Consider the following 22,805-nt stretch of genomic DNA (forward strand, 5'->3'; position numbering starts at 1 on the left):
ATGTTGCTTTTATTTTGTTTTGTCTTAAAACTTGAAATATTTTTGTTTGATCCTTTGAGCCAAATCACCAGAAGTTCAAACTTTGGAGCTCTGACTGTACCAACAGTCCACTATTTCTGAGAGATCATTCATTGAATTATAAGACAGATTTCCAATAGTTAGCAATTTTTAATAGTTCGCCTATGGTCAATTTCTCATGAAAGGGGGAGATAACAGCAAAGTTCATCAATAGTCTGTACACATGCTATTAGAACTGGTTAAGATGCGCGTAAGTTATCGCTATCCGCTTGGTACAAAAGGGGTTAAGAGATACCAGAAGAATGGAGCTAGGATTTTAAATGCAGTAGGAGGTGATGTCAATAAATTCCAAATGTTGTATGGGTTTAAATGGCCAGTACAGTATATTCAAATGATCAATTTGATTGGCTAATGATTATAATAGTTCGTGCATGAACAGCTTGTGCAGGGTTTCAAATTGGATAGCTGCCAAAGGAAACCACTTGTTCAAGTGATCAATCTGCATGAATTATAAAGTCTTTGTTTACAGGTAGACCAGAGAAATTATGCCTCAGTTTGATTGTGATGTATTCACCATTACACAAATGTTTGAATACAATCAGTGAATAAAGGAACTCGAGTCTCACCTGTCCATTATGGATACAGGAAGGAGGAAAAGAATTTCCATTTCACTTACATGATTCAAGGCATTAAGATGTAGCTTGTTGAAGTTCTGAATAATGTTTCTCTAATTCTCCTACTGCTCCAAGTTCTGTGTGCAGCACCAACATGCAAACAGGAACTGAATGCAATACTCACCAAGAAGTATATATGACCCCACAGTTTGGAGAGAACATTGGTCCTGAATTGTGACTATGAAAGCTGAAATTTGTTTGGGAGCTTCCCTCCCAACTATCTTGGAAGCGGTCTCAGGCTGGACTGCAATCAATTAGAAGGATTCTGAGGAAGGTCACTCGACTCGAAACATTAACTCTGATTTCTCTCCGCAGATGCTGCCAGACCCGCTGAACGTTTCCAGCAATCTCTACTTTTGTTTCCGATTTACAGCATCCACAGTTCTTCCAACTTTTACTCAATTAGAAGGGACCATCTGCCAATTTTACAACCTATTTAATTTTTAACTCTTTGATTTCAATCTGGAACAAAATGTATGAGTATTTTAGTGTGCTGAAAATTGATGTTTTATTCTAGGTAGCGAAAATGGAAGTTACATTTATTGAATTTTCCATTGCAGTTAAGGAGACACAATACACCTTTTTAATACACTATCAAACTTGACCCCCACCCACATGCCTGAAATAGTCTCATGTTCTTTTTTAAAATTTAAATCACTGGCAGTCGTTAATGGCAAATAAAGTTCTGATCTACCGGAGCCATCATTTTAATTCCTACTTACCACCACATAGGAATGTATATTAGGCCAGAGAGAGACAGTGTGAAAAGCAATATCCTCCAATTTCGGATGAAGTATGCAACAAAAGGCAGAGTCATGTATCCAATTGCAAACGAAATGCAAACACCTAGAATACCAAATATAGTCCGAGTGGATTTTCCCAGAAGTTCTGATCCTGTATAAAGAAGAAATCCAGAATAATAGCAATTGTGAGTTAATTCCTACTTTTGCTTCACTGCCTGTTATTGTCATTTTGAAGAAAAATTATCTGGATGTCTATTTAAAAAAAAGCTTTCACTCATTCAGAAGAATGTAGACTAAGTATAATCTACAAACCAAGCTATATGAAAAATCTTGAATGCGGGATATGTCATCATGTGTACCTCCCAAATGCTTCAATCAAGCAGCATGAACAGAAGAAAGAAAACAATATCACCTGGCACATTTTAAGTAGAAGAAGAAAAGAAGTGAAAATACTTGTAAAACTATTATCCAAAGTAAAGGGGAAAAAATGAAAATGACTCAATAACTGAAATTGCTGAAAAGGTTCAGCAGTATCTGGCATCATCTGTGGAGAGAAATCAGAGTTAACATTTTGGGCTGAGTGACCCTTCCTCAGAAGTGATGGTAGCAAGGAAAGTGTCAGTTTGTATGCAGAAGATCCACTGGGGCAGAAGAGGGTAAGGAGTAAACAATAGGTGGGGATAGAGCCCAAAGAGAGAGAAGAACAGCTGAACAGACAAAGGAGTGGATACTGATTTGACTAGGAAGATGAATTGACAATGAAATTAATGACAGTGGACAAGAGAAAAGATGGTGTAGTCCCTAACACCACACCTTACATGGAGCATGGAATGTGACAAGTTGGTACAAACTTTTGGGAGTGTTTACCAGTAAAACTCCATTGGTTGGGATTGAATAATATGATCAGATCAATTCATTGGCTGAGTGCCAAAGGAGTTTCTGGGAAGAGGAACACATACTTTTATGATAAAAATTAGCAGAATAAAAGATTCTCAGGAGAAGCCTTCAAGACCGACATTTGAGAAGTCCATGCCCTGAAATGATCTTCAGAAAAGACAAAGAACCACGAGGCAAGATCTACACCAAGACAAATTTAGCCGCTTCACTTGAATCAGGGTAGTATTTGTTTCAAGCCAAACTTATGGAGTTAATGTTAGAGTTTGGATTAAATGTGAATTCAGTTAAAGCTAAGGTAAAGTGTAGTTAAATGAAGCAAGTTAAAGTTGAATAGATGAAGCAAACAGTAAATGTTGCAAAGAATGTATATTTTATTTTATAGTAAAAATACCATTTATGGCAATGATTTTATTCAATATTCCACCACCAGGAATAACACCCATGTGGCCAGAGAACCAATAACAAACAAAGCCCAATAGGGATGAATCTAAGTTTTATATTGAGCATTAGTACTTAAAGGGTTAAATAGAAAGGTTTAATTAATTCATTTCTAAGTTGGCTCCCTGCCTTTTGTCTGTCACACAATGGAAGAATACCTCAGTAAAGGGTTGAAGTCCTCCTTTCTGAGCCACAGTAGCCCTGGTTCCTAAACAGGAATGCATTAACAGTGTGCACTTTCATGTGCAATGAATGGTCAGTTGTGCTCCTGTTTATGCTGAGAATCATTTCTTTTTGTTCCTGCCAACGTGGTGCATGTATGTAGGCTATCTCCAGGCTAGCAGTGCACGTCGTGATGCACGGCTGGGCTTTCACAGTGGTGCTGCTTCCAGGATCCCAGAAGGTCACAACAGTGGTGAGTACTTCCATCGCAGGTGGGAGGGAAGATAAGACAAGCAACATACCAGAATATTGTGATGCATAAATAAAGATGCAGGTTTGAGAGAACAGTGTGAAAAATTTCACAAAGGGCTCCCAGAACCAAACACCCTGTATGAAACTCACCAAAATTGACACTTATCTGATTTGTGGTGAAACAGAGCCATAGAGTCAAAGAGATGTACTGCACAGAAACAGATCCTTCTGTCCAACTCATCCATGCCGACTAATCTAGTCCCATTTCCAGGACTTGCCTCATATTCCTCTAAACCCCTTCTATTCATATACCCATCCAAATGCTGTGCCAGTCTCCACCACTTCCTCTGATAGCTCATTTCATCCTCTGCATGAAAAAGTTGCCCCTGAGATCCCTTTTAAATCTTTCCACTCTCATCCTAAACCTATGTCCCCTAGTTCTGGACTCCCCCACCCCAGGGAAAAGACTTTGTCTATATATCCTATCCATGCCCGTCATGATTTTATAAACCTCTACAAGGTCAGCCCTCAGCCTCCAACACTCCAGGGAAAACAGCCCCAGCCAATTCAGCCTCTCCCTAGAGCTCAAACCCTCCAAACCCTGGCAACATCCTTATAAATCTTTTCTGAACCCTTTCAAGTTTCACAACATCCTTTCAATAGGAAAAAGACCAGAACTGCACACAATATTCCAAAATTGGTGTTACCAATGTCCTGGACAGCTGCAACAAGACCATCCAACTCCTATACTCAATGCTCTGACCAATAAAGGAAAGCGTACTGAACGCCTTCTTCACTATCCTATCTACCTGCAACTCCACTCTCAAGGAACTATGAGCCTGCACTCCAAGGGTCTCTTTGTTCAGCAACACTCCCCAGGACCTTACCATTAAGTGTATATCTCCTATCCTGATTTACTTCCAAAATGCAGCACCTCATTTATCTAAATTAAATTCTATCTGCAACTCCTCGGCCCATTGGCCCATTTGATCAAGATCCCATTGTACTCTGAGGTAGGCTTCTTCGCTGTCCACTACACCTCCAAATTTGGTGTCATCTGCCAATTTACTAATTATACCACCTCTGTTCACATCCAAATTATTTATATAAATGATGAAAAGCAGTGGACCCAGCACTGATCCTTGTGGCACACCACTGGTCACAAGCCTCCAATCTGAAAAGCAACTCTCCACCATCACCCTCTATTTCTTACCTTCGAGCCAGTTCTGTATCCAAATGGCAAGCTCTCCCTGTATTTCATGTGATCACCCTTGCTAACTAGTTTATCATGAGTAACCTTGAATGTCTTACTGAAGTCCATATAGATCACGTCCACTCCTCTGTCCTCATCAATCCTCTTTGTTACTTCTTCAAAAAACTCAATCAAGTTAGTGAGACATGATTTCCCACGCACAAAGCCATGTTGACTATTCCTAATCAGTCCTTGTCTTTCCAAATGTGTGTAAATCCTGTTCCTCGGGATTCCGTCCAACAACTTGTCCACCACTGATGTCAGGCTCACCGGTCTATAGTTCCCTGGCTTGTCCTTACCACACTTCTTAAATAGTGGCACCACGTTAGCCAACCTCCAGTCTTCTAGCACCTGACTTTGACTATTGATGATACAAATATCTCAGCAAGGGGTCCAGCAATCACTTCTCTAGCTTCCCGCCGAGTTTCAGCATACACCTGATCAGGTCCTGGGGATTTATTCACTTTTATGTGTTTTAAGACATCCAGCACCTCCTCCTCTGTAATATGGACATTTTTCAAGATGTCACCATCTATTTCCCCACATTCTAATACCGTCAAAATTGACCTTTCTCCAATTTAGAACTTCAAATTTTAGGTCCAGTCTATCCTTTTACATCACTATTTTAAAACTAATGGAATTATGATCGCTAGCCCCAAAATGCTCCCCCACTGACACCTCAGTCACTTGCCCTGCCTTATTTCCTAAGAGGAGGTCAAGTTTTGCACTTTCTCTGGTAGGTACATCCACATACTGAATCAGAAAGTTTTCTTATACACACTTAACAAATCTCTCATCATCTAAACCCTCAACACTATGGCTTAAAACTTAGATGTTTTTTTGAGAGAACACTGTGGAACTCCATCAATGATAAAGCCGTATAGACATTGCATTGTGCACAGAGGTAGGGTTCTTTCAAAATCTCCTTATAAAGGATCCTGTGGACAGCTAGGTCACAATATGGCTGCATTTTACATTATGTTTGACAGTAATGTCCATTTAACATGCTTAGAGGACTTGTGTATTGAATAATTGGGGTAAATGGACTTAATTCAAGTGGAATTTAAGGCAAAATGTGAAGAATCACTGTGGACAGTAGACTTGTGTTTTTAACAATATTTCCTGTAAACAATCTGTCTGGTGATAACTGTATACTTTGCTGTAGGACTCTGGCTGGGGCTGTTTTGAACAAGTATCCAGATTGGATTTGAGAGGTCCTGGTTTCACTTGGTTCAGTCGGCGGGGAGTCTGCTAAGAACAAGCTGCTTTGGACAAACGAACAAGCTGCCCAGTTTCCTGAACATGTTGTGTCTGCAAGAGTTCAAGAACAACTATATGGGACCAGTGATTACACTGGCAAGAATATCAGAATTCTCCTGTGGTTCCACATGTTGGCTACCTTGATGATTTTTAAGGGGCCCTATTCTTTCCCTAGTTACCTTTTTTTTCCTTAATATATTTATAAAATCCCTATGGATTCTCTGGAACTCTGGAACATTTATACTTTTGCCTTCAAGAATAATCCATTGGCAAAAGTGTTTTATTTAAGAAAGCCAATCACTGCACAGAAACTCGTATTTCTTTCCTCTTTTTCCTGAAAAGCTTATATGTGTGTGTGTGTTTGTGTGGTATGTTTTTGAGGATAGTTAGACAGATAAGCATTCATATTTCTATATTATTGGCTGTGCAGTTTCGCCAAATATTGTGTGTGTATACACACACATTTATATTTTAAAAAAACATTTATTTTGATAATAAAACCATAGTCATGTTTATTAAGAAATCCAGTTGATATTGGTTGTTTAAAGTGTGATAAAAGTACAGTAGTTTATTGTTCACCTTGATAACTGGAAGAGTGTTTAGTTTGTGAGGTGATTCATGGAGTCATGGATGATGCTTTCCTCCAGTCTTGGTTATACTAATGTGTTTATCCCAAACAAAAAAGCTTTGGATTTGAATAAATTTTATTACATAAAACATGTGGGTTGAGTTGGCTAGATTTGAGATATAGATTAAAAATGTATCGCAGTATTTAACAGTGGTAAACATTGAGAGAAATAATTAAAAATAATATGCAGCATGGTGAAAGAAAAAGTCCACAAGAAAGCTGTTTGGTAAAGAAACAAAGGATTGTATACTATAAGAGTACAAACAGTGGTAAATCTGAGGATTGAGAGAGTGTTCATAACTAGCAAAGGACAACTGAAAGGTTAACATGGAATATAAGACTCACCAGCAATATAAAAATGTATTGTAAAAGTATTTCAACAAATTAAAAAGCAAGTTGACAGCATAAGTAAATGTTGGTCTGTAGCAGGCTCAGATGTGCCTAATGGAAAATTAGGAACTAATAGACATTAAAAGAATCTCTTACTTATTTTCAAGATAGAAGCATGTCAATGATAGAGAGAAGGAGCTAGTGAGCACAATAAACATCAATTAAATATTATTAGTACATAAAAAGATAAATCTCCTGAATCCAGTAGCTGACATCCTTTAAAAGAAGTAGCTACAGAGACAGTGGAAGCATCAGATGTGACAGAAGAGTGGTTCATTTCAAAACACAAAAATCAAGATAGTTACTCAGACCTTATCCACCCTTCAAGAGTACTTGCATCTACTCCACCAATTTGTGATTTCACATAGCAGGTTAATTCCTTTGCAACAGTTAAAATGGGTATATTTGACCTCAACATTGAGTTCAAATGGCCGCAGTGAATTTTGGTTACCCATCTATATGAATCATGCCTCATTCCTCCTTTCCACTGCCGGCTAAAATTGGAATTGTCAGAAATGAGGGAAAGTATTCCATATCCAACCGCCATCCACCATCGTTAAAGATCTGCAGCATCTCCAGGACCCCACAAAATGAAGCAGAGCCAGACAAAGACATATCCCTCCCTGATGCACTCAATGCTTTCCATGTTCAGTTCGAACAGAATGCCAGTGGAGTGGTGTCACCTGTCCTGACAGCCGCGGATGTACCTGTTCCCTCTGGCGCCACTACGGACATCGGATCGGTCTTCCTGAGAGTCAGCCCAGAAGGAAAGTGATGAGCCCAGACGGAATCCCTAGCCATGTACTTAGATCCTGTGCGGATCATCTGGTAGAGGTATTCACTGACATCTTCAACCTCTCCCTCTTCTACAAACCGAGCTCTCCGCCTGCTTCAAGAAGACCACCATCATCCCAGTACCAAAGAAAACACATGCAACATGCCTAAGTGACTACTGCCCAGTGGCTCGAACCTCTACAATCATGGCGTGCTTCAAGAGGCTGGTCAAGGCCCATATCCCCTCCAGCCAGCCTCGATCCCCTACAATTTGCTTATCAATGAAACAGGTCCACAGCAGATGCCGTTTCTTAGCCCTACACCTTCCCTGGAACATCTGGATAACAAGACACCTACGTCAAACTCCTACTCATTGACTACAGCTCCACCTTCAACACTATAATCCCCTCCAGACTAATCTCAAAACTCCGAGACCTAGTTCTCAGCTCTGTCCTCTGCAACTGGATCCTCAGCTTCCTGAATTACAGACGGAAATCAGTAAAGATAGGTAACTGCATCTCCTCCATGATAACATTCAACACTGGAGCCCCAAAAGATGTCCAAGCTTCTGTACCTTCTGCCTGACCAAGAGGTTGGAAGAGAGCATAGCTCGGGTGGGAGGAGTCTTTGATGACAATGCCAACCTTTCCATGGCAGTGAGAAGTGTAAATAGAAACCATGGATGGGACGTTGGCTTCTGTGATGGTCTGGGCTGTGCATACAACTTTCTGTAGTTTGTTACAGTCCTGGGCAGAGCAGTTGCTGTACCTGGCCATTATGTACCTGGATAGCATGCTTTCTATTTTGCATCTGTAAATGTTGGTGTGGCAGAAATGCATTCCCAGTCCCGTACTGTATTCGCTATGCACCCATGACCTTGGATTAGGTTCCAAATGAATGCCATCTACAAGTTTGCTGACGAAACCACTGTGGTGGGGGTGTTATCAAACAATACTGGGTCAGAATACAGGAAAGAGATAGAGGGCTTGGTGTCATGGTGCAATGATAATCTTTCACTCAATGTTGGCAAAACAAAAGAACTGATCATTGAGTTCAGAAAGAAAAGAGGATGGCATTCCCGGTTACATCAACGGAGCTGAGATGGAGAAGATCAAGAGTGTCAAGTTCCTAGCAGTAATGATAACCAACAATCTGTCCTGGACCTCTCATGTAAGTGTGACGGTCAAGAAGGCACAACAACGCCTCTTCTTCAGGCGGCTTAGGAAATTTGGCATATCCATAATGACCCTCACCAACATTTACAAATGCACCATATAAGCATTCTATGTAGGTGGATAACAGCCTGGCTATTGCTCTGCTCAGGCCTGTAAGAAACTACAGAAGGTGCTGTGCACAGCCCAGACCATCATGGAAGCCAACCTCTGACCCATGGATTCCATCTACATTTCTCACTACTTAGAAAGGCTGCCAACACCAAAGACTCCTCACACCTCAGCTATGTCCTCTTCCAACCTTTTCCATCAGGCAGGGACTCAGAAGCTAGAACACATGTACCAACATTTTCAAGAACAGCTTCTTCCCTGCTGTTACTAGACTGCTGAATGGACTCTAACTTCAAATCATGTTGATCTTGCTTGGCACACCTCCTGTGCAGTTGTCGCCTGTATGTCTTGCTCTGTCCAAGAACCCTATGCTCTCTATGTCTTTGTTTACTATAATCAGCCTGCACTGCTCACAAAACACAGCTGTTTACTGTACTTAGATACATGCAACTACAATCAATCAATCAAGTCAAATCCAATCAAATCACATTTTGGCATATTGACTCTGAGACACTCCCAAATGATTGCAACAGATTGTATGGAAAAATAATCAGATGCAAAAATTGTCAGTGAGCCAGTTAAAAGTTACAGCCTTGGAGAGCAATTTACAAGACCTTGCAAGATCAGGCATGAAAGGTTTGCTTCTCAGTGAGTCAATTCCAAGAAATTCAGTCAGCTTGTCCTCTCAGGCAGCTTTGCATCAGATTTCAAAGATGAGCCATCAGGGACTGGAAATGGAGACCTCAAGTACTAGGGCAGCACTATCACATCAAGGAAATTGTAACATTAAATTGATCGAGTGTGGTAAATTAAGGCGTGTGGCTGCAGTATGTAGCTGAATAATAACAGTGATGGTTCAATCAGTCCATCAATGAGAATGATCAGAGGCTTAAATAAAACACTGGAATAACATTTGATTTCTGAGCTTATGGATAACAAGAAAAAAATTACTTCAATGTCATAATATGATAAGGTGAAATAGTGAAACGAGTAAGATAGCCAGGAATGGAGAATGAAGACAAAACTGCATCTAGGTATTCATAATATACAAAATTCCAGGTCTGTGACAGGATCCATTACAACTACGAGCTGAATTTTTTTTTTCTCTGGCGAAGTCAAAATTGCAGCGAGTGTTTGGGAGGGTTTCTCACCCTATCTTACCAAACTCACCTCATGTGGCATTTCTGATGCCCAGTTTCTGTCCCATCTTAACATGAGCCTTTACCTAATTTGTCTCTCACCAGATATCTGCCAAAACACTGGATTCACTTATACACACGCCATCTTTAAAACCAATTGTATATCTGGACAAACACTGGCATTCTGAAGCCACCCCTGCTTGTTGATGGACAGAATCCAAACATGTTGGATATGCAGGAAGGTGGCACTACATTTCCCCAACAGGGTCCTGGAGATCGTGGTTGATGTTATGGTGCAACAAAGAGATGTCCTCTTCCCAGAGGACTGCCAAATAGGTATCACCACCAGAGACTGCCAGCCTGGTCTGAGGTTGCCATCCAAGTCAGTGACATCTCCAGGGTATGGAGGAATGGCCAGCAATATCAAAAGTCAATGACCTTCTCTGCTCTGCCAGTGCAAGTGCCACACTCCTATCTGTTTCATCTCACGGTCATGCTATCTCTGCCACTGCATACACCTTCCACCAAGGCTCATGCCCCATCACTCTCACTACTTCCTGAAATATACTCCCTCATTTGCTCTCTCCCTCTGCATTGTCTGTGTTCAGGTGGAACAATGCATACACATGGCATTGTCCTTTTTCATTTAACATCCTGTGTGCCTCTGTGCTCACAGGTGTGGCTGTCAGCGTGTTGTCTGGCAGTGGCTGGGGCCAGGAAACTGCAACATACCATGAGGGCCAATGCTATAGGAGGCAGCCTGCTTGCCCGCATGTTCTACGTTTCAACAGCCTGTGAATAACATTGTTTCTCTTTACAAGCCCTCTGAATGGTGTGAGCTGCTGCCTCTCACAAAGAAAAGTCATGGACCCCACCATTCAGAGTACGTTTGCAGTCATTGTTTTCCCACTGCACAAGCCTCAGTCTGACTGCATTAGTGAGCCCTAACTGTCAACATGCCATTCAGTAGCCCATCCAGCAAACCCCACAGGCTTCACATTTCCTGAGTCACCTGCATCTCCTTCCCAGTAAGGCCTTTACATGTGAGTTGACCATGCCTGTGTCATTACACACTGCACCTTCTTTGAAGCAAAGGGTAATCTGATTATGGGCAATCTCTCCCACACAACCTTCCCAGCTTTGCTTTACTGTATCTCCCTCTTGCAATTCCTTCTGCTCCTCTTCACTATTGTACTGCACCATAACCTCAGAGCCTGAAGCCCCTAATCTCAACAACTGAAATGCTGAGGGTCAAGGCCAGAGCTGTGGCCTCATTCCCTACGCTCCTTCCCCATCCACCCCCATCAGTTTCTGCAGATGGACCCAATGGACTGACTGTGGTCTACCCCTATGACCACATTACCAGACAAGATGTGCCAGGACTCTGACTGTCATCTATAAATCTCCCCAGCTGCAATAGCCAAAACCTCAACACATAGTGTTACGCAATCAACAAACTGGCCATACCTGACTGCACAGGCATGGGCACCCTGACCAAGACCCCCAACCAGGCACATGACTGTAGCCAACCCAGTGATTGCTATGGAAGGCTGCCCTTGACTTATGGTGCCAGGATGCTGATTTGAGGATGGGCTTGGTAGGTGGGCTGGTTCTGGATGAAAAGGCCCAAGGAGGCAGAATATACTGAACTGGTCCCCATGGATTGTGTCCTAAGGTGTTGTTGCCCAGTGTCCAACATGGACATCACTCGGAGCATCCGGCTACTATGAATCTAACTCATTTAGTGAACTTGCTAGGATGCAAGTGTGCATATTAATGAAGTAAGTTGTAGCATTTAACAATCAATGAAGATTATCAATTGGCCCACCTCACCACTGATGGAGCAAGCTGAATTTGATGTTGAGATGGAACTGACCTGTCTCATTGCCCAATGCTATTACACATCTCATCATAACCCACGTAGCTTAATTGCCTATAAATTTCCACTCTACATTGCTATCTGATTTATTCCTTTTTGCTATATTGTCGCATGTGCAGAGGCACCAAGGATTTTCGGGTGTCAAATTAGTAATAGTTAGAATACTCCTTGAGTTATTTTTTTCCTCAAAATTTTGTGCATTATAACACACGTTTATTTTCTCTTCTCCAATTCAACAATCCTATTAACATTCTCAGCAGCCATATCTTGCTGCCTGTCATGTTTCAGAATGCTATGTAAAAATTGCCAAAAGCAAGGGAATTGGGAGAAAATGCAATCTCTCAATTCCACAGTATTTCTACATATCTTTCAAACCAAAGCCAATTTAGTGATAGAACATAGAACATAGAACAATACAGCACAGAACAGGAAAAGCAAGGGAATTGGGAGAAAATGCAATCTCTCAATTCCACAGTATTTCTACATATCTTTCAAACCAAAGCCAATTTAGTGATCTATTGAGGGCGACAGAATTTTACAAACATTGCTGGTGAGACCAGTATCTATTCCCAATACCTAATTCTTCCTGAGAGCAGTTCAGATGAAAGCAGGTTGCTTAGAGTCTGGAAGCCAGTAAGGATTTCCTTTGCAAGGTTCCTAATGGACATATGTGAATCAAGTACGCTTTTGTAACACAATAATAGTTTAACCATGTTGCTTACACTAACTTTCACTGTCAGAGTTTTATTAAAGGAATTTAACATTAATTTCATTTCAATTCTAGCAGCTGCTTTTTAGCCTCAGCCTGGGCCTCTGTATTACCAGTCCAGTGACACTGCCACTACACCCCAATCTCTTCCAACTCATCAAAACTAGTTAGAAAGAATCTAAAACAAGAATTTGTACTTACCAAGAACAAAGGCAGCCACATAGTTTGAAATCTGCCCAAGACCCACAAAGAAATTGAGAAGGCAGAATAATTCCCAGTTTGGAGAGAATATTTGGAGCACACTGAATACACTCTGGACTCCCATAGTTCCATACAGAATCAACTTCCTGCCAAACCTGTACAGAATAAGCAAAACAACTTTATTGTACACTTCAGCACATATGCTAGTGTACAATTGACTTTTACTGTAAATATTCTTTTGCTAAGTCATCACAGATTTGCATATCTGTGGGGGTCAGTTTAGTTCAATTGGTTGGACAGCATGTCTATGATACAGAATTATACTAACAGCATGGGTTCAACTCCTACACTGGCAGGTGTTACCATTGAGGGATTAGAAGATTAATTTAGAATCCCTGCAGTGTGGAAACAGGCCTTTCAGCCCAACAAGTCCACACCGACAGTCCAAAGAGTAACTCATCCAGACCCACTTCCCTCTGACTAATGCACCTAACACTATGGGCAATTTAGCATGGCCAATCACCTCACCTGCACGTCTTTGGACTGTGGGAGGAAACCGGAGCACCCAGAGGAAATCTACGCAGATAAGGGGAGAATGTGGAAACTCCACACAGACAGTTGCCCGAGGCTGGAATCGAACCCGGGTCCCTTTCCTTCTCAACCTCTTCCCTCACCTGAGGCGTGGTGACCGTCAGGCTAAACCATCACCTGACATCTCTTTCTTTCAAAAGAGACAGCAACCCTAGGATATGATACAACAACAGTGACTTTATCTTTACATGCATATGTAAATGCTATATCTATACATCCTCAGGTGATATAACAGCTCTACATATAATTCAAACTTATCCACTTGCAAATTAGATTTGCATAAAATCACATTGGGATTCAAGCTCTGGGATCCTGATTGATTGGAAAGCTGCAGGTTATTGAAAATTGAAACAATCTAAACACCCTTTTGTGAATATTCACGTAACACAGCTTCACAGTTAGTGAAGAATAGAGAGGTATCAGTTTAGTGGAACATAAACACTTGATATGGAGGGGTAATTTCTCCAGTTGTGTGTGTCTGGAATCATAGTGTCAGAAAAACATTTAAGTATGATTTTTCTAATTGAGTACTTTATCGAGATATCTTGTCATTTTTTGTCTTCACTTTAAGAAACACATCTGTCTTGTATGTAAATGATCAAACACACACTATATGCCAGCCTTATTTCTTTCTGGGATTTGCCTAGTCCATTAGTATCATCAACTGGGATCATAACATTTGTATTATTGCACTATATAATCAAATTTCTCCAATGTGTATAGTTGCAATACAGGATTTACTTTAGCAATTCAGCAGAGTTACTTTGATAGCACCTACCACTTGTCCAACCTCTCTTACAAAGACAATCAAAAGTAATGCCATAGTGACAACACCAAAGTTCTCCAAACAAATTGACTGTTTAGATACTTACACATACATATTCTTCTTCACGTTGTCTAATATCCTGGAATTTTCTTACATAACAGAATTGTTGGAATATCATACTCACGACAAAGACAACATTAATTCAGTAAGAATTTACAAACCATCTTTAAGATATTAAAGATGCTCAGATATTGGTTCAAGCTTCCCAAGAATAGTTTTCGTTAGTTAAAAACAAACACCATGTAATTGTATGAACATATATAGGTGCTCGTATCGTTTATTCCATCTCTGCAATCATTCAAATAGAGTCATAGAGACATACAGCATGGAAAGAGACCCTTGGGTCCAACCTGTCCATGCCAACCAGATATCCCAACCCAATCTAGTCCCATCTGCCAGCACCCAGCCCATATCCCTCCAAACCCTTCCTATTCATATATCCATCCAAAATGTTATAGGAAAGAATGTGAAATGGCTACAGATACTGTTAGAAGGACCTTGCCTTGGATTTGTCTCTCAAAAGATCCTACCTTAGTCTGCTATGAAGTTTTGTTACATCACCACTTCGTTTGTGCTTATTGAACTCAATCAAGTGAAAGCAGTTGTATCCATTTTAACAGTACAATAAAACTTGTAATTGTTTTCTTCTGTTCTAGGCATGACGTGTCTGGATTTTTTCCTAAACTATAGGCATTCATGCTTAAAAGCACATAGATTTCCATATTCATTTGGCAATTCACATCCAGAAAGCCTTAGCATCAGAGAGACAGCTATAAAAATTATTTTGTGAATGCTCACCATCCTTCTAATCTTATACACAAATTATTTGGGAAAACAACCACTAAAAACTCACATGCCTCCCAAAAATGAGGAATAAAAATGGTAGTCATTTAGCACAGAGGTAAATACAGACCTCCTATTCTATTACATTTTTCTTTCTCACATGGGAACGGCCAGGGGCTAAAATTGGACAATCGATTCTTTCTGGTAAATTTGAATAAAGGAAATAATTCACCTGTCCGATAACTGTCCAGAAATGAAGGAACCAATCAGCACTCCGATGAAGAAAACTGACATAGCAAAAGGCCCTTTCCATTCATTGTTGCACACCAAATCCCACTGTAATACAAACAGATGAAAAATTTTGTATAGTTTAGGGAATAAAATGCAGATATGTCATGCCTAGAAGAGGGGACATAAAATGATTGCAGGATTTACTGTATTTTAAAATTGACACAACAGCTTTCAAGGCAGCTGGCTGAAACATATGTGACTTTGGCAATCTCTGAGTTCCACACTCAGAGGTTCGCCACTCTCTGCCTCAAGAAATTTTCCCTCACTCAGTTCTAATGAGTCATCCTTTTACTTTGAGGCTGTGTCCTCAGGTCCGAGTCTCTCCTATTCGTCGAAACATTTACTCCATGCCCATTCTATCCTGGCCTCTCAGTATTCTGTAAGTCTCAATAAGATCCTCCCTCATCCTTCTAAACTCCATCGGTACAGATCCAAGTCCTCAACCACTCCTCATATGACAAGCTCTTCATATCTGGGATCATTTGAACCTCTTCTGGATATCCTCCAATGTTAGCTCATCCTTAAGTAGATACGGGGCTGAAAACCCCTCACCATATTTCAAATGCAGACTGACCAGAGACTCACCCTGCTGAGGCAGTATGTCTCTGCTCTTGGATTCTAGCCTCCTTGAAGATGAATGACAGCATTACATTTGTCCTCCTAACTGCCAAATGAAGCTGCATGTTAACCTTAAGAAAATCCTGAATTTGGACTCCTAAGTCCCTATGTGCTCCAGATTTTTGAAGTCCTTCCCTGTTTCGAAAATAGTCTACACCCCTATTCTTCCTACAATTTCATTTTCCCACATTATATTCCAATCTCCACTTTTGCCTTTATCTTACCTTTTATTGGTCTTTAAAAAATCTTGCAATTTTGCTTTATATAACTAGCTAGCTTACCCTCATATTTCATCTTCTTCCCCCATATTGCTTTTTAGTTGCCCTCTACTGATTTTTAAAAGGTGTCCTCTGGCTTCCCACATTAATCCTTGTGGTAAATATGAAAAAACATACAGAGAATGTATTACATGGGAGAGTTAATAACACAATTGGGCCAAAAACAATACATGATTTGACACTCTGAAGTGAACAGTTCTTGAGGCATGGAATTGCTTCTAAATTGGATACTTGGTCAACAGCTGAAAGAGTAAATAACAAAGGGCAATTAAAATTGCATCACGGGACCAGGCCCTTCAGCCCTCCAAGCCCGGGCCGATCCAGATCTTCTATTTTAACCTATCACCTATTTTCTAAGGATCTGTATCCCTCTGCTCCTTGCCCATTCATGCATCTGTCTAGGTACATTTTAAATGACGCTGTAGTGCCGCCTCTTCTGGCAACATGTTCCAGGCTCCTACCACCCTCTGTGTAAAGAACTTTCCACACATATCTCCCCTAGACCTTTCCTCTCTCAGTTTGAACTCGTGAGCCTAGTAATTGAGTTCCCCACTCTGGGGAAAAGCTTCTTGCTATCCACCCTGTCTACATCTCTCATGATTTTGTAGAGCTCAATCAGGACCCCCCTCAACCTCCATCTTTCTAATTGAAAATAATGAAAATAATTTTAATCTACTTAACCTCTCTTCATAGCTAGCACTCTCTGTACCAGGCAACAGCATGGTGAACTCCTCAGCACCCTCTCCAAAGTACCCACATCCTTTTGGTAATGTGGCAACCAGAACTGTATGCAGTATTCCAAATGTGGCTGAACCAAAGTCTTATACAACTGTAACATGACCTGCCAACTCTTGTACTCAATATCCTGTCCGATTAAGGAAAGCATGCCATATGCCTTCTTGATCACTCTATTGACCTGTGTTGCCATCTTCAGGGTACAATGGACCTGAACACCCAGATCGCTCTGTACATCAATTTTCCTGAGGACTTTTCTATTAACTGTATATATAGTTCACTCTTCAATTGGTTCTTCCAGTATGCATCACCTCACAGTTGTCCAGATTGAACATTTCTCCACCCAAATCTGCAATCCATCTATATTCTGCTGTACTCTCTGAAAGCCCCCTTCACTATCTGCTACTCCATCAATCTTAGTGTCATCTGAAAACTTGCTAATCAGACCACCTATACCTTTCTCCACATCATTTATGCATATCACAAACTACAGTGGTCCCTGTGGAATACCATTGGTCTCAGTTCTCCATTTTGAGAAACTGCTCTCTGTCTCCTGTTACCCAACCCCCATGTAGCTAGTACACCCTGGACCCCATGCGACTTTACTTTCTCCATCAGCCTACCATGGGGAACCTTATCAAACACTGAAGTCCATGTATATGACATCTATAGTCCTTCCCTCAATCAACTTTGTTACTTCCTCAAAGAATTCTATTAAGTTGTTAAGACATGATCCTCCCTGCACAAAACCATGCTGCCTGTCACTAATAAGCCCACTTTCTTCCAAATAGGAATAGAGCCTATCCCGCTGTATCTTCTCCAGCAGCTTCCCTACTACTGATGTTAGGCTCACCCATCTATAATTATATGGATTATCCAAAAAATATAAATATATGTATATGCATAATTGGGACTAAAGTAATTAATACTAATGCTCTGGAAGAAGCGACAGGCATATTCAAAGTAGTAATGAAAGGTTTTGACAATTATTTTAAAAACAGAACATATATCATCTTTGAAAGAGCAAGATTTAACAGATTTAATGGGAATCCATAGATGGTTCCATTAAAGATCACGACAGACCAATGAATAGATATGGCTATGGTGACTTAAAGTCAGAATTCTTGAACTACAAAGATGTTGTTGGCCTTATTGATGAGCTTTTATCAAAATTTATTAAAGTTCAAAGAAAACCTAACTCCAGAGAAAGCTATTTAGGCGGAGAGTGGATCAGTGGTATAGCAGAAACACCGATCAATCTTAAGGGGAGAAGATCAAACTTGGCAGAGGTGACCTTTGAATGCATTCAATTCTTAAGGTATTCCACTGGCACGGTGGCTCTGCGGTTAGCACTGCTGCCTCACAGCACCTGTGACATGGGTTTGATTCCAGCCTCAAGTGACTGTCTGTGTGAAGTTTGCATATTCTTTCCATGTCTGAGTGGGTTTCCTCCCAGTGCTCCGGTTTCCTCCCACAATCCAAAGATGTGTGGATTAGGTGAATTGGCCGTGCTAAATTGCCCATCATGTTCAGGAATATGTAGGTTAGGTGCATTATTCACAGGTAAATATCGTCTAATAGGGAAATTGGTCTGGGTGGGATGCTCTTCAGAGGATCGGTGTGGACTTGCTAGGCTGAAAGGCATGTTTCCATATTGTAGGGATTCTATGTACCATAAAAGTGGCACGTGAAAACCTGGTGCTGTGGGTAGAACAACACCAGACACTTAAAGTCTTAGCCAAGTTGTGAAGTAAATAAAACTCATTGGTGGGAACTGTGTATGGATATTAAAACTGAATGCTTTTATTGTAATATAATATGTCACTTCCAGAAAATGTACCTAAGCAGGATACGGTCAGGAAAAAGAAACAATAAAAAAGAAAACTGTACATATGGGTAAATGATGTAGAATATCATATAAACGCAAGTTTTCCCAGGGGAAATCAGTGACCCCAACCAAACAAGAATTGGCCATGCTAAATTGCCCATAGCGTTAGATGCATTAGTCGGAGGAAAATGGGTATGGATGGGTTACTCTTTGGAGGATCAGTGTGGACTGGTTGGACCGAAAGGCCTGTTTCCACACTGTAGGGAATCTAATCTAAAAGAAATGGAAAAGCTCTGACTGTGCTGGTTTAGTAGAAACATTTTCCAACTGAAGAAAGTTTAGAAGTGCCAAATTTGAGAAAAAAGGGCAGAAGTTGTAAGTCACACATGTAATTCAAAGATAACCAAGAACAGATAATTTCAAGTTGAATATCTGACCTCCATTTATTTCAGAGAAGCATTCTCAACAACCACAATGAACATCACAACAAGCAAGAAGCAATCTTCAAGTAAATCTACGATTAAGAAATTGAACATATCGATTTTGCCAATAATTCCATTGCTAAGGGGGAAGAAGCAAATATAAACTAGTCAACAATTGAAATAAAAATCCACTACTTCAGTAGCCCTTGGTCAGGCTTATGCCCGAAACATCAATTCTCCCGCTCCTCACCTGACCTGGTGTGCTTTTCCAGTGCCACACTTTTTGACTCTGATCTCCAGCATCTGCATCCCTCACTTTCTCCCACAGACCAAGGGTCAGTCCATCCAACAGTCATTATCAATTTTTGACAAGTTATTTCATGAGACATGAATGTCACTGATTAGTGACAGAGGGGTGATTATCGACATTGCTGTGAGTACATGACATATTTTATTCCAGGTTTTATTCAACTCACATTTCAACTTCTACCATTGTGAAATTTTAATCATGAGCTTAAAGCATACTGCCTGGATCACCATGTCCCAGGATAAAACCATTACATCACAGCTTCCCTATGCAGCATCTATTCTTATAATATGCAAATAGTTTCAGAAGTGGAATAAACTACAGCTTCTTCACTCTATTAGATCATGTTAAACCTGGAGGTGGTTCCCTGTGCACACAGCCGATTACAACATTCTCAAAAGAGTTCACAAGTAAAAGATAAGGAATGCAGTGTGTGCAACAGTATTGCACCTGGAAGCTCATCTCAAAAGGTCAAAAATGTTGGTTAGTCTCAAGACATTCCAAGACATTCCAAGACAGAAGGAACATGTGGTCGCCAGTGAATGGAGTTTGTGGCAGAGAAAGAAGAAAATGGCTTTAATAGTCCCAATATTTAATGACAGAAATATCTTCTCCTCCAGTACAGGACACCAAATCATCAGCCTGACAGTATTGAATTAGTGGAGAAGTCGAGAGAGATGGTGCTGAAGTAAAATTTACATATGGGCAGTGCATATTCTGAAACTGATGTCTGATTCTTTGAATGATGTGTAAAGAATAGAATGTAGATGAGAAGTAGGAATAAACTGTGAACAAAACAACGCAAACCCCAGAGGTAATGATGCAGCAGCAAGAGTGGAGGCAATTTCAGGTAATTTGCTGACAAGATTAGACTGATAAGAATGTAACTTGGTGACTGCAGTCCTGTCATGTGAATGATGATAGAAAGTTATTGGATAAGAATGGGAACAGAGTCCAAGGGTGTCAGGGTAAGGCAAATGAGGAAAGATAGTTTATCTTTATCAAATTCATCTGGCTATCATTTTCTCAGATGTTTGCTACTGTTAAAATGGTCAGACAAAAAAACTGATTAGAGTATTCAAACATAGAATTCCAAGAAAGAAATGCAGGGATCTAGGAGGTGATACATTCAAGGGCACAGTGACGTAAAGGGGGATTGGAGATAGGAGATAGTTTGCAAGGATGGAAGAATCAAGCCCCCTGTGTCTGAGGAGTAACCATGGCAAGTTTGGAGAGTAGAATGGTACCTAAAGAAAGAGACCAAAAACAAAATCAGTTAAATCTGAAGGCAAGAGGAAGAATGATTTGGTCAGCAATTGACAAGGAATAGGACTAAGGGAGTAGGAAGGGAGTCTGCTGGATTTGGGTTGAGTGTTAGTGAAGAATGTAAAGAAACTAAAGAAAGATGCAACTTCTGGGTCTAGGTTTATGGAAACCTTCAAAGAAATAATAAAGCTTTGCTTCTAACCAGAGATTTTCTGACAGGGCTCTTTCAGAAATGCAAAGCTGAACTTGCATTCTGACATGTTCCTCCTGTTGGATCAGTCAGGGGAAGGTAAACTATACACTGTTTTTCACAAATCACACTAGTCAGTTGTCATGTTCTGTCATTTAAAGAACAAGCATCATAGACAGATACTTTAACAACTGCTGTCAAAAAAGTAGGCACATAATTTGTGACGTTCAGATGTCTGGAGGATAGAGTACCAGGTAAGTCTGGGGTGAGATTTCAGGTAGGCAGGGTGCCTAGAGACTAGCATGTCAGGTGGAGAGGGTGCCAGATAATGTGAGTATTAGAATGTAAATGGCAAGGGTCCAAATCGGTTATGGAATGTTTAAGGTCGGTCAGGGTGGGTGGGAGTTACAAGGTCCAATTGGGACATGGAGTGGGGGGGTGGGGGGTGTTGGGGCATGCGGGTTGCTACTGGATTTGGAGGGGGAGGGGGGGGGAAGAATGTTCTTTTTGGAGGCAGGGTAGGTCAAAGGTTCCAAAGAGGGTTGGTAGTGGTAGGATTGTGCCAGCACAGCAAGTTCAGAGGAGAGTTCCTCCTCAAATTAGTCCTAAATCTGCTCCCGTTTATTCTGAAGCAATGCCCCGTAGTTCTAGTTCCCTTTAGCAATGTGTGGTGGCTCCAACCAGGGATTAGATGATATGTAGTGAGGCATGTTTAATAAACAATGTCAAAGTAAAAGATCCACAATGAAGCAGTGACCGTAACATGGCATAATTTAGCATTCAGTTCGAGAGGGAGGAACCTGAGTAAGAGGCAACTGTGCTAAGTTTGACAAAGGATAATTACAAATGATTGAGGGAAGAGCTGGCTGCCGTGGATTGGGAAAGGAATTTAGCAGCGAAGGCAGTGAGGACCAATGGCAGACAGTTAAAGAAAAATAGTTCATGGGTCACAGAAAAGATATATCTCATTCAGAAAGAAGAATTCTAGGAAGCAGATAAGCCAATCATGGTTAACCGGGGAAGTTAAGGAGAGCAAATGCAGAGAATGCTGGAACAATCAGTTGTCTAATATCATCTGTGGAGAAAGAAAAATAGAGTTAACATTTCAAATCCAGTGTCACTCATCTTCCCATTCTTTAGTCCCGTGGGAAGGCTTGGCCGTGAGATGACACATACAGTCAGGATATCGTGAGTAGGTAAAAACTTGGCAGATGGACTATAATGTGGGGAAAGGTGGAGTTTGCAGTTTGGCAGCAAGAATATGGAGCTGTATTTAACTGGAATGGAGAAAGATTGAAGCAAGCTACAGAACCGAGGAATTTGGGAGTCCACACCAAAAGCTGGCATCCAAGTTTAGCAGGTAATAGGAAGCCAAATAAAAAGATGGCCTTTATCTCAAAAGGAAATTGAGGGTAAAAATCGCAAAGTTTTGTAGTAACTTTACAGGACACTAATCAGATCACAGGTAGAATACTGTAAACAGCTTTGGTCCACTTATGTAAGAAAACATGTGCTGGCATTGAAGGCTGTCTATAAAAGGTTCACTAGACTGATACGAGGTATGGAGAGACTGCTTTATTAGCAGAGGTTGAATAGATTGGGCCTGTACTCTTTGGAATACAGAACAACAAGAAGTGAGCTTATTGAAACAAATCAGATTCTTAGGGGACTTAAAAGGTAGATGCAGAAAAATAGTTTCCCCTGGTGGGAGAGTAAAGGACCAGAGTACATAATCTCAATAGAAGAGTTGCCCCCACATCTCTGACACCTCCCTCCCCTTCCTGGACCTCTCCATCTCCATTAATGATGACCGACTTGACACTGACATTTTTTACAAACCCACCGACTCCACCGCAACTATTTCCACACCACCGTCTCCACCACAACCACTTCCACCATCACCGTCTCCACTGGAACCATTTCCACACCCACTATCTCCACCGCAACCACTTCCACACCCACCGTTTCCGC

The 22,805-nt window shown here is 40.9% G+C and overlaps 1 protein-coding gene across 2 annotated transcripts in view; it reads right to left on the bottom strand.

Annotated features, from left to right (window-relative positions):
- The window catches only part of LOC122556564 (solute carrier family 22 member 5-like), a 57,940-nt gene that overhangs the window by 31,911 nt on the left and 3,224 nt on the right, over positions 1-22,805 (bottom strand). For both annotated transcript variants that reach the window (XR_006313564.1, XM_043703378.1), the window contains exons 2-4: positions 15,132-15,235; positions 12,700-12,854; positions 1,415-1,586 (exon numbers count right to left, since the gene is read on the bottom strand). Coding sequence is in view for 1 of the 2 variants with exons in the window: in XM_043703378.1 (XP_043559313.1) it covers positions 1,415-1,586; positions 12,700-12,854; positions 15,132-15,235 (431 nt within the window). In the remaining variant the exon portion in view is untranslated. The remainder of the gene's footprint in view (positions 1-1,414; positions 1,587-12,699; positions 12,855-15,131; positions 15,236-22,805) is intronic.

The sequence above is a fragment of the Chiloscyllium plagiosum genome, chromosome 14, assembly GCF_004010195.1.
Source record: "Chiloscyllium plagiosum isolate BGI_BamShark_2017 chromosome 14, ASM401019v2, whole genome shotgun sequence".
Taxonomy (NCBI): Eukaryota; Metazoa; Chordata; class Chondrichthyes; order Orectolobiformes; family Hemiscylliidae; genus Chiloscyllium; species Chiloscyllium plagiosum.